Genomic DNA, 16,128 nt, shown 5'->3' on the forward strand with positions numbered 1-16,128 from the left:
TTGTAGTCTCTTAGCAAGAGATTTAAACAGCTCGATGCTTTAATAAAAAGAATTCTTTTATCAAAAAAAAAAAAGAAAGAAAGAAGAAAACGAATAAAACTCTAAAATCTAAATGCCTAAAACCGTTAAGCCTTCCCTCACCACAAAAACATTCAAATTCGAAATAAACACGGAAGCATTAGACAAGAGCAAATAAAAATCTGAAAGTACTTCATTTGGAGCTTTCCTTTGAGATATTTTGAATTGTAAGGTTATGGTTATTGCATATACATCTTATCTTTACACCACCAAAACCAAATTGCATTGTCCTGCATTCCGTTTCTCTGCCTGAACCAAAGTACGGTAGCCTCAATCTAAACAAGATACTGATGGCTACCACGACTTCAACTACTTCACTGACTACTCTACACAAAAATGCTCATAAAACGTATTGTTATTCTTCGCCAAACGCACTAGCATTCAAACGGAATCAACTGAACTTTACATACCGGTTTAAGTCTACCATTATATTATCTAGTGCAACAAAATATGATGAATTTATCGTCGATGAAGAAGTGGAGAAGATTAAAAGGCTTCAAAATGGATCAGATGTTCGTGGAGTTGCCGTGGAAGGTGAGAAAGGTCGAACAGTTGATCTCACTCCGCCAGCTGTGGAGGCAATTGCCCAGAGTTTTGGCGAGTGGGTTATCAATGGTATGAAGACGGAACAAGGATACGTTAAGGATATAGTTAAGGTTTCTCTTGGTCGGGATCCTCGGATATCAGGAGCTTCGTTGAGCGCTGCGGTGTTTTCTGGTCTAAAACGCGCTGGTTGTTCTGCTTATGACATGGGACTTGCTACTACTCCAGCTTGTTTTATGAGTACATTGCTCCTTCCATTTGATTATGATGCTTCAATTATGGTACGCTAGTAACAGTTGGTAGTTAATATAGTTATCAGTTAAAGTTAGTACTAAACTTTTTGTTGTTCAACTGCCAATAATTTTAATGGAACTCAAGTTGTGTTAACCGGTTCTGGTCTCCAACGGTTCCGGCTTTATATATGTTTCTTAAGTCTTAAGCGATAGTGTTGCTCTGGAGCCTGAAAATGGTTCTTACTGCACAAAACTAGTTTATTGCTTCCTGAAATGAATTGCGTGTGGTTCAGATGACAGCATCTCACTTGCCCTACACTAGAAATGGGCTGAAATTTTTTACTCCGAATGGTGGGCTGCGCTCAACCGAGGTGGAGGAGATTTGTGGCAATGCTGCACGTATATATGCAAATAGGCTGGCAAAAGTTTCAACCTCTGTGAACATGGCAGCTACAACTAAGGTAGATTTCATGAGCACTTACGCGAAGCATTTACGGGACATAATCAAAGAAAGGGTGAATCATCCCGTCCATTTTGAAACCCCGCTTAAAGGGTTTAAGGTATGTCAGTCCATATTTCTTGCACTATTTTTTTTTTTGCAACGTCCAGTTGGGCTCAAACACAAGTTGATTCAAAACTATATTGCAGATAATTGTGAATCCAGGGAATGGTTCAGGAGGTTTTTTTACATGGGATGTTTTAGACAAACTTGGAGCAGATACATTTGGGTCTTTGAACCTTGAACCAGATGGAATGTTCCCTAATCATATCCCTAATCCTGAAGATAAAGTCGCTATGTCCTTGACTAGGAATGCAGTATTAGAACAATCAGCCGATTTAGGTATTGTGTTTGACACCGATGTTGATCGAAGTGGTGTCGTGGACAATCTAGGGAATGCCATAAATGGTGACAGACTTATAGCTCTCATGTCAGCTATTGTTTTGAATGAACATCCAGGTACATATGCACAAATTTTAATAGTACAGTAAGTAGGTCCTATGTCGTGTCAGGCGCTAGGCGAGGCGAGGCACCAAGGCCTTCGGCGAGCGCCTATCTCGCCTTTCACTCTCAAATTTAATCCCGCTGCATTACTCTTTATAGGTACCAATATTGTTACGGATGCTCGTACTAGTATGGCTCTCACACAATTCATAACCAAAAGAGGAGGTCATCATTGTCTCTACCGCGTCGGCTATAGAAATGTTATCGACAAAGGGATTCAGTTAAATAAAGATGGTATTGAAACTCATCTCATGATGGAAACATCTGGCCATGGAGCTCTGAAGGAGAACCATTTCCTTGATGATGGTGCATACATGGTAGTGAAGATCATAATCGAAATGGTAAGAATGAAGCTTGCGGGATCAGATAATGAAGGCATTGGTGGTTTGATCAAGGAACTCGAAGATCCAGCGGATTCAGCAGAGCTAAGAATAAATATAACTTGTGAGCCTAGATTCGCAAAACAACGAGGCGCTCAAGCGATCGAGACATTTAGAAATTACATTGAGGTATATGTTCATACGCGCGTAATTACTTTTGCTATGCTTCGACTAATGCCGGTTATTAACATGCTAGATTTTTGGTTTCTCTAGGATGGGCGGCTAGAAGGATGGGAGTTAGACTCGTGTGGAGATTGTTGGGTAAGTGAAGGTTGCCTTGTGGACTCGAATGATGAACCAGCTGCTATTGATGCAAACATGTACAGGTACGAGCATTCGTAAATTGAAGTGAACTAACAAAAAGAAGATCAAATTCCTTGTCTAAGTACATCTAGCTCAGCATTCACAATCCGAACATTGGTGTGCGATGCAGGGCGAAAGTTTCGGACGATGAACATGGACAACATGGGTGGATACACGTTAGACAAAGCATTCACAATCCGAACATTGCTGTAAATATTCAGTCATTTATTCCTGGAGGTTGTCAAACCATAGCGGAAGCTTTATTAGAAAAGTAAGCTAATGGCTCAATATTTTCATGTATTTGCCCAAAAAAAAATTTACTTCAAAAGTAAGTAATGTTTAATTTTGTTAACTTCTGTTGCAGGTTCCTCTTGGTGAGTGATATGGATGAGGGGCTTGACATTAGTCAAATTGTTAAGTTTGCAGAAAGTGGACGCATTGGTTAATAGGATGAATTTTTGAAGGGGGGGAAAGAACGGCAATTAATATAAAACTTCTTGCGTCATTGTTATTATAAATGCATCAAAAGTATAGAGTCCAAAAAAGTTTGAGTATGATTGTTTGTCACCATTGCCCTCAATAATGGCTAAAAAAAACGATAGAAAAAAGAAAGAAAGAAAAATCGTTCTGGCCATTGAAATTTTTGTTAATTATTGATAAGTAGCTTTGGCTATTCGGCCACCGAAGAGTAGACTGTAATGTGTGGCTCTAAGTTGCTACCCTATAAGACAATTATAGAATTGTGGTTTGGATATCATGAGAGAGGCCAGTTTCATTTTAAAATCATTGAGAAGCTGTAGAAAATCTGATATCAAAGACTTAATGAAAGAACACAGAATTAAACTCAAACAAATTTTTTTTAATTAATATATTTCGACTCATGGCTCAACAACCTATTTATATGACTAACAAACTTGACTCTCAACTAAAAAGACTTTCCTAACATAATCAAATTCTAACAAAGAAACTTCTAGACAATTCTCACGTAAACAAACTCTTAAAACCAGTAATACTTGCAACCCAAGTAAACTTCTAAATACCGTACCACCGTATCAACAATACTTGTTGATCCATTCACATCGGATCAACTGTACCAGTTGATCCCACCTCATTCTGTCAACTCTCATAGTTGATCCATACTACTTGTATCAACAACACTTGTTGATCCCTTCTGTCTTCTTTATAGTATCTTGGTTTATTCTTCAACATCCTCCCTTAAACCAAGATACTCTTTGCTAATCATTCCTAGCTTTCCACGCAAGTAAATGAAAGTGTTAGACTTCAAAGACTTGGTGAAAATATCAGCCACTTGTTCTTCACTTTCAACAAACTCCACAGCTATCTCCTTGTTACTGACAAGCTCTCTGATATAATGATACTTAATATCAATGTGTTTACGTCTCCCATGAAGCACAGGATTCTTAGTTAATGAAATTGTCGACTTATTATCACAAACTATTGTTGTTGGTGTTGTTTGTTCTTGAAACAATGACTTCAGCATCATTCTTAACCATACAGCCTGTGTAGCACAGTTGCTAGCATCTATATACTCAGCTTCTGTTGTAGATAATGCAACAACTTTTTGCTTTTTAGATGACCAGGAGAAAAAACCAGTTCCCAACTGAAATCCATAACCTGATGTACTTCTTCTTCCTTCTGTATCTCCAGCCCAATCACTATCAGTAAAACCAACCAACTTTGGATCTTCTGAAACAATATAGAAGATTCCCATGCTTGTTGTTCTTTTTACATACTTCAGATTACGTTTTGCAGCTTGTAAATGTGATTGTCTAGGAGATTCCATGAACCTACTAACCAACCCAAATGCATACATGATATCAGGTCTTGTAGCAGTCAAATATCTCAAACATCCAACAAGACCTTTAAATTTTGTTGAATTCACAAGCTCTCCTGATCCATCTTTTGTTAACTTCAGTCTCTCTTCTACTGGTGTTAAAATTGGATTACAATTATCCATCTTGAAACACTTCAAAATTCCTTCAGCATACCTTCGTTGATTAATAAAAATTCCTCTTTCAGTTTGTTGTACTTCAGTACCAAGAAAATATGACATCAAACCAAGATCTGTCATTTCAAATTCCTTCACCATATCCTCCCTGAATTCATTAATCATCTCAGAACTATTTCCAGTAAATATGAGATCATCCACATACAAACATACTATAATATGATTGCCAAGAGTATCAGTTTTCAAATATAGAGTATGCTCATGTGGACATCTTATAAATCCTTTCTCAAGAAAATAAGAATCTATTCTTGTATACCAATCTCTTGGTGCTTGTTTCAAACCATACAAAGCTTTGTTTAGCTTGTATACTTCATTATCCTTCCCCTTTATAATGTAGCCAGCTGGTTTTCTACATAAACTTCTTCTTCCAATACTCCATTCAAGAATGCTGACTTCGCATCCATCTGAAATATCTTCCAATGCTTTTGTGCAGCTAAAGCAATGATCATCCTTACTGTATCAAGTCTTGCAACTGGTGCAAATACTTCTGAAAAATCAACTCCTTGTCTTTGTCTATAACCCTTAGTTACTAACCTTGCTTTCGGTCTTTCTATTTCACCATTTGACTTTTGATTTGTTTTGTAAACCCACTTAACACCAATAGGTTTCTTACCTGGTGGAAGTGTTGTTATTTCCCAAGTATTATTCTTCTCAATTGACTCCAATTCTTCATTCATGGCTCGAATCCAACCTTTTTTTTTAGAATCTTCTTCATAAGCTACAGGATCACAATCTCCAAATAGTACAAAATTCATTACTTCATCATCAGTATCTTCATCATCTCTTGATACAATATAATCATTCAACCTAGAAGGTATGATATATTTTCTTCTTGGTCTTGTATTTTCTTGTTGTGTTATTGCTTCAGTTCTTGATTCTTCATGTTGTTCTTCAACATTGTCTTGAGCTTGCACTTCTTCCTCAACTACAATTGGAACTGTTCTGACAGCAGCAGGTGGATCAACATTCCTTGTTGATCCAATATTATGCGGATCAATATCCCTTGTTGATCCATTGTTATGAGGAAACATTGATTGTTGATCCATTATTCCAATTTCATTGTGAATCTTCATAAAATATCACATCTCTACTTATAACTATCTTTCTAGTTTGTGGGTTATATAGCTTGTATCCTTTAGTCACTGAACTGTAACCAACAAGAATACATTTTTCACTCTTATCATCCAGCTTTTTTCTCAATTCTTTTGGCATATGTGCATATGCAATGCACCCAAAAAATTCTCAGATGTCTTACACTTAGTCTTACTCCTCTCCATGCTTCTTCTGGTGTCTTGTTATTCAAACCATTTGTAGGACACCTGTTAAGTAGATACACTGATGTATCAACTGCATAACCCCAGAAATTCTTTGGTAAATCTTTTGTTCTTCTCATAGTTCTTACCATCTCCATTATGGTTCTATTTTTTCTTTTAGCTACACCATTCTGTTGAGGTGTATATCTTGTTGTTAGTTGATGTAGAATACCATGTTCTTCCATGAAACTATCAACAACAATATATTCTGTCCCTCTATCAATTCTTAATATCTTGATGTTTTTACCAATTTGTTTCTCAGCATATGCTTTGAAACTTCTAAAAGCATGAAAAGCATCACTCTTTTGTTTAAGCAAATATACTCATGCTTTCCTACTAAATTCATCAATGAAAGTTATGAAATAGTTATTACCCCCATGTGATGTAACTTCTATAGGACCACACAGATCACTATGAATGATCTCCAACTGTTATTCAGCTCTTCTTGCTTTGTTAACTGGAAATTGATCTCTATGTTATTTGCCAAAGATACAATTCTCACATCTTGACTCTGGAATTTGAATGAAAGGTAATCCTGACACCATCTCCTTCTTTGCTAAAGTTTGCAAACTGTTAAAGTTCACATGTCCCATTCTCTTGTGCCATAACCAAGTATCATTATGAACACTGCTACTGTAACATGTTTCCTTTCGATGTTGAATGTTCAAAGGAAATAGTTTGTTTTTAGTCATCTCCACCCTTGCTATCAATCTTCTTCTTCTATCTCTGATGAAGCATAAACCATTGTAAATATTCATAGAATATCCTCTTTCAGACAATTGACCCATACTTAGCAAATTTTGATGTAAACCTCAAACATAAAATACATCCATGATGTATGCTTTAGAACCATTCTTGAGAAAAATTCTTATTCTTCCTTTTCCCATAGCTGGAATAGTTGAACTATTTCCAAACTTCACTGTGGATCTTACAGACTCATCCAAGCTTTCAAACAAATCTTTCCTGCCACACATATGATTGATGCAACTGATGAGTGCTAAAAAGTGCATATTTCTATATATTTTTCTTGGCATTTAACTCATCTTTTGTGCATTAATTCTACATTTTATCCCATATTCTGTATTTTCATTGTTTTCAAGAATAAATATTTTTCTTACTTAATTTTGCATTTTTAGGTAATAAATAAAGTTTGGATGAATAGCAGAGCGGAAAAGAGCAGAAAAGTAGTGAAAAGCCGGGAGGAATTACACAAGGAAGCTGCGAACAATGTTGTGCACAAGACCAAAAGGCTAGAAGTGGGCTTGAAGAAGAAGAATTGTCCTTAAAGAAGATATGGGCTTGGCATACCCGAGGCCCAAAACCCTTACTCAAACACATTTCCACTATCCAAGCCCGTCTCGGATTTCAGCCGTCAGATCGAAGCATTTCAGCATCCTACGGTCGCTCCATCATCGCACATCAAACTCCGAAGCCCCCGCTTTACATCGCAACGCCCATCTCCATCTTGGGTCGTCCGTTTTGCTACATCCCTTCATCCTACGGTCGCTCCACGCTTACCTCCGTATCGCCGTTGGATCCACCTACCATCTTCCCATCCATCGCTCCTTGTCGCAGATCATCAAAGTTCGCTACACCCGCTCAACACCCTAGCATCCAAAACCATCGACTTCACCCAAACAAGTTCTTCTTCCCCAAATCTTTTTTTCCCCAAAATCTTTCTTCTTCCCCCGACAGTTGCAGTCGAGCTCTGCTCCTGCCTCTCTTCCATGTCCACTGCCACCCTCTGCCTCACTACCATCTCCATACCCCGACACCACCTCAAACCCATCTCCCTAGCCTAGTTATTTTCCCCATCTCACAACCACTGAAACCCTAGGTTTTGGGGTGAGTAAAATAACTCGAACTAGGGAACAATTAGAGCAGCAGAGGCGTCAATTGAAGCATGAGAGAGGAGCAGGAAGGTCAGAAGAAGCATGGGTCGAGTCTATTTGCATCAGAGGGTGAGTTAATTTTAGTTATTCTTGAAACCCTAATCCTGCTGATTTGGGGATTTTCAAATTAGGGTTTGTAGAAATTTAGGGTTTTGTTGTAAGCTATAAAAGGGAAGTGATGTAGGATGTTAAAGGTTGTTCTTGGTTAGCCGAGATACCCCCTAATTGGGTTAATTTAATTCTCAATATTAATTTAATTTCACTGTTAATTTTTAGGGTTCTTCTTTTGCAATTTTCATTCACTGTTTAGTAGTTTAAATGATCATGTTTAGTTCCATTGTAGTGTTAATTATGTTCTGAGTCACTGCTGAGGCTCAGATGAAACCTTAGTTCTATTGAATGATGAATTGCTAGGAAGGCCTGTTTTGCTTGAGTAATGGGAAGAAGTTGGTGCTCTGATATGCCTGTGATTGATTGTTCTGTCAAAAGACAGTCAATGCTAGGGGCAAATCAGTGAGCAAGCTGATTCTCTTCCCATTCTAGTTGGATGCTTAAGTTTTTAAATCTAGAATTGCATTGTTTAGCTAGGACACAAGGTGGATTCTAAGCCTTATCTTAGCCACAGCTGCAAACTCCTCCCTGCCCTTGGCTAACAGCCTTGGTTTATTTGGCTTTGTTTCCTGTTAACTGCCACTGTTACCTTTGCTTCACTGTCACATTTACTTCACTGCCTTGGTCTTTCTCTTTGCTTCATTTCCATTGTCTCATTATTTCACTACCGTCTTCATTGCTTTGTAAATATCACAGTTTCACTACCACTATTTGCTCTTTCTTCTCTTTTGTTTCTCCTGTTCTTGTTACTGCATTCACTGCCTAGTGCTCTGCTGCCTTGTTCTCCCCCAGCTGCTACTACTTGCTACTGCTTTTGCTGCTGCTGTGCAGTGCTTCTGCTGCTGCTGAAGCCACCACTGCTTCTGCTGCTTCTTCTCCAGCCCAGCCTTGTCTGCTGCTGCTCCAAACAGTTAGCTTAGAACCAAAGGCTAAAAGCCCAGGTTCAAAGTCCAGGTTAAGGCCTAAAGCCTAGTTCATAGCTCAGAAGCCTAGCTAATCTAAAGGCCCAGCCAACTGAGCCCAAGGCTCAGTTCATTCCAAAAACCTAAGGCCCAGTTCACTGTTACCAAGCCCAGTTCACATCAAAAGACCAAAAGCCCACTGAGCCCAAAACCATTTCATTGTTACAAAAACCCACTAAGCCCAAAGCACAATTAGAAGCCCAATAGCAATTTAGAGCCCAAATAGCTAGAAACTCCAAACACCCCCAGTCTCTGTGGATCGACCCGTACTTGCACGAGATACAACTGACGACCGTGCACTTGCGGTATTACTGTAGGCCCGTTTTCATTTCACTTCAATTTTATACGCTTTCCCGGGTCCACCGGCAACCTGTATCCAAGTACCACTTAAGTTGATGTTATTCTTCTGCTGTATGACATGCTAGTAACATGTTTTCAGTCTTCTGCTCTTCTGTTTCTTCTTCTTCTTGACTTTCAGCAATATTAGATTTGAAATTTGCTTTATAGTTATTAGCAACTGTCTTTCTAGGTTTTGGACATTCAGTAGCAATGTATCCAAAATCTCCACAATTATAACATTGTATCTTTGATCTATCAAATGGCTTCCTATAACTCCCATTATTTGATCTTCCTCCATTATTGTATCCTCCTTGAGAACTTCCTACATTAGATTTTCCTTGATTGTTTCTCCAACTAACTTGACTCTGAAGTGCTTCTTCAACTTGTTTTGCAGCTGTTGTTTTCTCTAACAATCTTTGTTCATAAGCTTGTAATGAACCAATAACTCATTAAGAGTCATAGTTGCAACTATGTTGCATTCCTCTATAGCAGTCACCTTTGATTCAAATTTCTCAGGCAAACTTCTTAATATCTTCTCAACAACTGTTGAATCTTCTACAGTATCACCATTAGCCTTCATCTCATTGACAAGATTCAAAGTCTTTGAGAAAAAATCTGATATTGTTTCAGTACTTTCCATCTGCAATAATTCATATTTTCTCTTTAGGGTTTGCAATCTAACCTTCTTGACCTTGTCAGACCCTGTGTAATAGCTAACCAAACCATCCCATGCTGCTTTAACTTGCTTAATATAGATAACTCTGTCCATGAGAGATTCGTGAATACCCTGATGAAGAATATATGTAGCTTTAGAATTCTTCTTTCTGTTTTCAGTTAATTGAGTTAGCGCAGCTCCTTCAAGTACTACTCCTTCTGCTGGTTCAGCATAACCATCATTCACAATATCCCATACCTCCTGGTATGTGAAAATATTCTCCATCTGCAACCTCCAATGTTCAAAGTTTTTACCTTCAAACACCGGTACCTTAATCGAACTTAAACTTGTCATCTTCTTTAACTCAAACTCTCATTCCCACAGCCCTAGAACCTGATACCAGTGCTCTGATACCAGATGTAGAAAATCTGATATCAAAGACTTAATGAAAGAATACATAACTAAACTCAAACAAACTTCTCTTAATTAATATATTTCGACTCATGGCTCAACAGCCTATTTATATGACTAACAAACTTGACTCTCAAGTAAAAAGACTTTCCTAACATAATCAAATTCTAACAAAGATACTTCTAGACAATTCTCACGTAAACAAACTCTTAAAACCAGTAATACTTGCAGCCCAAGTAAACTTCTAAATACCGTACCACCGTATCAACAATACTTGTTGATCCATTCACATCGGATCAACTGTACCAGTTGATCCAACCTCATTCTGTCAATTCTCATAGTTGATCCATACTACTTGTATCAACAACACTTGTTGATCCCTTCTGTCTTCTTCATAGTATCTTGGTTTATTCTTCAACAGAAACCTATTGTCAAAAGTATAGAAACCAACAACTATATGAGAAATCAACGCGTTCTTGGTAGACTCAAATTTTTTGACCGGCTTTCAAAAAAAAAAAAAAAAAAAACTTCTCGACCCTAACTGTTTTTATATTTTTTTTATCAGAAATTTAGGCAAGCCTATAGAGTATATATTGATTTTGGAAATACTAATGGTAGAAATACCATACCTTCCTTGATCGAAGTTCTTACAAGCAAGAAATATCTCAAGTTTCCAAATTATCTAATTATGGATTGTGTTTAAACTAGTTAAAACAAATATAATCATGTGAGATAAATTAATTTTAACAATCTCCCTCAGCGTTCACCTGCTCTTCAATTGATCTATCTAGCGGTTTTGTTAGAAATCATTAAGAAAATTATAATACCTCTTTTGATCATTAAAAAGAAAAATTTATCTACGAAAGGTTAATATGATAAGTGTTTTCATGAGAACATCCCAGAGGAACCTCTGCATCACAACCATATTTTCCTGGAAAGTACTGAATAATCTCAATGGCGTTGAAAATGGGATCCGTATACAATGGAAAAAGCTCCCAATCCATACTATTAGCGTAACACTCGTTTTTTTTTTTGCATGAGGCATATTCTAGGATGAGTCATTACACGAGATGAAACTTCATTTCAAGCATGTATTGCTGATGTGATTGTAGATAGTGATAAAAGTGGTTCAATTCTCAGACTTGCGAAGGATAAAATATAGACTTAAATTCTAAAACAAAAATAGAAAACTCAAACAAAGATGATGTTGTTATCAATATTAAAAGAACACTGAGGCTAAAATTCCACTATTTTCCAAGTTCAAAGTGATTTAAATCCAACATCTATATTTATTCAATTTTTTCGTTTAATTTGATTCTAAGATGTTGCAACAAGTAGATTTTTAAAATAACAAGTGTAAATCAGAAGCATGGGATATCAAAAACCTAAGTCCAAGCATATACCATCAATGGAAATCACAATTGTTGAATAAAAATCATTAAAAAAAATTCTCAAACAAGGAAAATAATCATATAAATAATTGTAATAAATAAGATAAATAAAAAATACTACTCTTTATTGGAAAAATAGCTTCCTCTATCGCCTCAGCAATGGGGTTTAGCTCCTCATATCAAAAACATGTTCAAAATATTTTTTCATTGCTCAAAAGGTGTTTTCAAAGGTGAAGAGACTCAAAGGGAGTAAAACAGTTCAATCGCAACGTTTATATGTGTTGCAGATCGACTGTTACAAAAGAAACAGAAGGAATAAGTCTGCTACAGCAACGATAAAAGCGAAGTGCTGTAGAACAACGACAGTGTTCTGCGACAGTTGGGCGTGGGTTGATGTTCTTCGTGTTCTTCAGCAGCACCAGCAGAACAGCTTTCCTGCAACTCGTGATTTTTGCTCTCTGTTCTCTTCTAAACCTCTCCTAGAGTTGTCTGCCCCTCTCTGTGACTTGAAGCAACCTTTTTATAGCCAACAGGAACCCTAATACTCGATATAATTCTCTTTTTACTTTGGCAAAAAGTCTCGGACTTCTCCACTTTCCAAACTCTTCTCTACACGTTTCTGAGCTTTCCCGATTGTCTCAAACTCTTCCTTAGATAGATATGTATCTTTGGAAAGATTTTTAGGTCTTTAGTCTCTTTAGAACTTCTAAAAATAATCTCAATAGGGTCCCGTGTATAACTTCACCTCTGTTTTGATCCAAATCGATTTCTAGCCTAATTCAATCCATTCCAGCGCCCATACCAAGCCTGTTATGCTTAATCACGTCCAGCCCAACAAATTCCAGCGATTGAATCTTTCTAAAACAGCCGAGAAATTCGAACCAAGTTTCGCTCGTTGCTGCCATTTTTTTCCCGCCAATTTCAGTTTTTGAACGTGAAGGGGAAATGTTACCCCTTATCCAGTGGTCGCCCCTTATCCGCTTCTGGAGTCCGTATAACACTTGTCCCTTGGGTGCGTTTAATAATTTTTCTGGGATGTTTTCAACACTTTTCTCGGGGTTCCTCCGGGGTATTTCTGGGATGTCACTGGTACGTCTGCTACGGAGGTTCAAATGCCACGTTTTGAGCCAATTTCGCCGCAAAAGCTTATTTCTCCAAAAACACCTACACACACATAAAACACCATAATAAGTACAAAAATGAGAACTATCAATATATAGAATCGAGAAAAATTAGACACAAAAATGTGTCTATCAAATACCCCCAAACTTATTATTTGCTAGTCCTCGAGCAAAACTGAAATAGAAAATAAAATCCTAACTCACTGTCGCAGGCATCGTCGATTGCATTTAGCGTATGCAATAAGCCTTTAAACCCCTAAGTGCCCCTAGTGGCCGAGTTGTGGTCTCGGGAGGGCTTACCAGAGGTATACCCACAAAACCTTAATACTCCAGACCCTAGCTATATACAACGAACCTTGGAAGGCACTAAAGAATCTCCTTGGTTGGCATACTTATTGACTACAAGAGGAAGTACCCTGATGCGAAATTCCAATTGATGTACACGAGTTTGCACTCAAGCATACTAAAATTCATATATAAGTGACAGAGCTCTACTCAGATAGTTGCACTATGGACATCATATTCGGAGTCAAACTAATCACATGGCAAGATTAAGAGATGGATATAGAAAAACATAGATGGTGTTGATGTTGACCAAATGATCGATGTTTCACATATCTGTCTGAAGGCCACTGCTAAAATGAACCTATCATAATGGACTGAGATACCGGTCTGACTAATATCAACACTGTTGGCATATACAAGGGAACCAGCGGCCGATAACCTAAATCTAGATCAACAAACTGGCATATACAAGGGAACCAGTGGTTAACTACATAGAATAATAACCTTTTTTCTCGAATTTTTTTTTTTTTTTTAACGGCATGAATAGATCTTTTGGATCCAAGCACATGATTCTTGTCAGCATATTACACGATAGTTCCCACGGGTCCTGCATTCCACGCTTGTTTAGGCGACGGAGACAGGGAGAATATACACATATTGCTATCCAAGTGTTAATATTTATTCCGATTGGTCTAATTGGTCCGGTCTCAATTTTTTTTTTTTTTTTATATAGTAACTCAATCACTCTAATTCACCCTAGCAGTGGTAACAACTTGAATCGTGTGCCCCACCTAATCACTTAGAGAAACATAGTTTAAAATGAAAAAAATAAAAATAGAAGTGAAAAGGACTCAACAAAATATGGTGAAACTATCATGTTATTTCTAACACCTGAGCTCTGTGCTTTTATGAATAGACTATTTAGATGTTGCCATCTAATCAGATTGGTTCCTCAACTCCTACAATCAAAATGCTTCCACCACTTAGATTAGTTAGTGCAATCATCAAGAGGCATAAATTTCTAAGCTCTGGAGTTTATTTATTCATACTGCAACTAAAAAGTTTCTCACATACCCCCAAACTTAAATCTAACATTGTCCTCAATGTTCTAAAGATAAAATTAAAAGCATGAACAAGGAGAAACTGTTACCATTTGAAGCAAAATAGATAAGGAAAGATATTACCGTGTCGCATGAATGTTGGGTTACCTCCCAAGAAGTGCTAAATTTAAAGTCTTCAGCCAGACGTCAATACCACAAAATGGCTAATTACCTTTCAAATCATATATCAATAGTCGAAACAACTGTGGGTCAACAAAAGCAAATAAAATTGCCACAATTATCAGACAACTGCACCAAATCAGAAAAAATGAACAGACATAGCACATCCTCATCCAAGGTTTCCTGCAAGACAACTGGGTTTTTCTGTTGTGCCCATTTGGGCTTCATATGAGTGTCTTGAAAAATTGACTCATTCGAACAACAAGTCTTTAGAATTTCCTCCTGGACAATATCAGGAGGATCCGGTTGCGGAGTCGGAAGTGACTCAAGTAATACCTCAGGTACACTAGGCTCGAATCCCAAGTTAGGGACTTCTAATGGAGATAATTGACCATTACTACCCCCAAAGTTAGGTTAGTCAGTATTCTCGGACAAACCTCTAACTATTGATTGAATTTCTGGATCCTCAGAGTCTTTAAAATACTCAAGAGCTTCTTCTAGTTCATTACCCCCAAACTTAGGGTCAACACTACTCTCCGTAAGGCCTAGCACTATGGCTTGAATCTCAGGGTCCGTAGAGTCTTTAAAGTACTCAAGAGCTTCTTCTAGTTCAAAAGTTTGGTCACCTAACTGACTTAAGAGAATTTCCTCATCTAGTTCATCTAAGGAATCACCAAATAAAGTGTCGTCCCAATTATCCTGAGTTAGATCCTGAACTAAAGTGCTAATCATATTCACTTCTTCTAAATCATCGGAAGGTTATCTATTAACATTAAAGATATTTAGTTCAGTGGTCATATTACCAAAGGGTATGTTCATAAGTCCGGTCCTACAGTTGATGACAGCGTTAGCAGTGGCTAAAAATGGGCGACCTAAAATCACCGGTATTTGAGCACTAGGATCCTGAACAGGTTGAGTATCTATAACAACGAAATCCACTGGATAAATAAATTTATCAACCTCAATCAGAACATCCTCTATGACACCACGAGGAATTTTGACAGACCTATCAGCTAACTGCAGTGTTATCTGAGTAGGTTTCATTTCACCAAGTCCTAGCTGTAAGTACACATGGTACGGAAGTAAGTTCACACTAGCTCCTAAGTCAAGTAAAGCTTTTTCTACCCGGTGTTTACCTATTGTACAAGCAATGGTTGGGGAACCTGGGTCTTTGTACTTTGGAGTGGTAGTGTTCTGAATGATTGAACTTACATGACTAGCTAAAAAGGCTTTCTTATGGACGCTAAGTTTTCGCTTTCGCATACACATATCCTTAAGGAACTTGGCATAAGCAGGAATTTTCCTAATTGCATCTAATAAAGGAAGGTTTATCGTAACTTGCTTAAAAACCTCCAATATGTCATTAAAGTTCGATTCCTTCTTTGTTGATGCTAATAGTTGGGGAAATAGGGCTCTAGGAACAGAATCAGACCTCTCAGGAACCAAATTGGCATCATCGGAAATTTCATCAGTCCCCTCAGTTAGTGGTCCTGAGGGATGATATCTTGAGGGGTGAACTACAGTATGTTCACTATCGGGCATGGTTACCTGATTGTATACTACTCTACCACTCCTAAGGGTTCTAATAGCATTCAATTGATTCGATGGTTTTGCACCTACTTCATGAACTCCTCTAGGGTTGGGGGTAGTCTGACTAGGGAGCCTTCCGTTATCTCTCTCACTTAAGGTCTTAGATATTTGGACGACTTGAAGTTCTAGCTTAGCAAGGCTTTGAGCATTAGTTTGAAAGTTCTGCTTGCTTTCCTGTTGAAAACTAATTTGGCTCTGTGCTAACATATCCTGAATTTTTGCTAACATCTTAATAGATTCCTCTAAGCTAGTCATTTTTTTTCTAGGCC

General features: G+C 37.7%; 1 protein-coding gene across 1 annotated transcript; it reads left to right on the top strand.

Moving 5' to 3' along the window:
* The first annotated feature begins 284 nt into the window (after positions 1–284).
* On the top strand, positions 285–3,174 carry LOC113282073 (phosphomannomutase/phosphoglucomutase-like). Its single transcript, XM_026531005.1, has 7 exons — positions 285–902; positions 1,148–1,414; positions 1,503–1,812; positions 1,957–2,366; positions 2,451–2,563; positions 2,671–2,811; positions 2,905–3,174. Exons 1-7 carry the CDS (start codon positions 369–371, stop codon positions 2,984–2,986), a joined length of 1,857 nt encoding a protein of 618 aa, XP_026386790.1. The 5' UTR covers positions 285–368; the 3' UTR covers positions 2,987–3,174.
* Positions 3,175–16,128: the final 12,954 nt, after the last annotated feature.

The sequence above is a fragment of the Papaver somniferum genome, chromosome 5 (assembly GCF_003573695.1).
Source record: "Papaver somniferum cultivar HN1 chromosome 5, ASM357369v1, whole genome shotgun sequence".
Classification (NCBI taxonomy): Eukaryota; Viridiplantae; Streptophyta; class Magnoliopsida; order Ranunculales; family Papaveraceae; genus Papaver; species Papaver somniferum.

Bases quoted from the DNA above. Each gene is read 5' to 3' on its own strand.
- LOC113282073 (XM_026531005.1), top strand. From the start codon at position 369: ATGGCTACCACGACTTCAACTACTTCACTGACTACTCTACACAAAAAT. The intron at 903-1,147 runs GTACGCTAGTAA...CGTGTGGTTCAG, and splicing joins ATTATGATGCTTCAATTATG to ATGACAGCATCTCACTTGCC. The intron at 1,415-1,502 runs GTATGTCAGTCC...ACTATATTGCAG, and splicing joins CCCCGCTTAAAGGGTTTAAG to ATAATTGTGAATCCAGGGAA.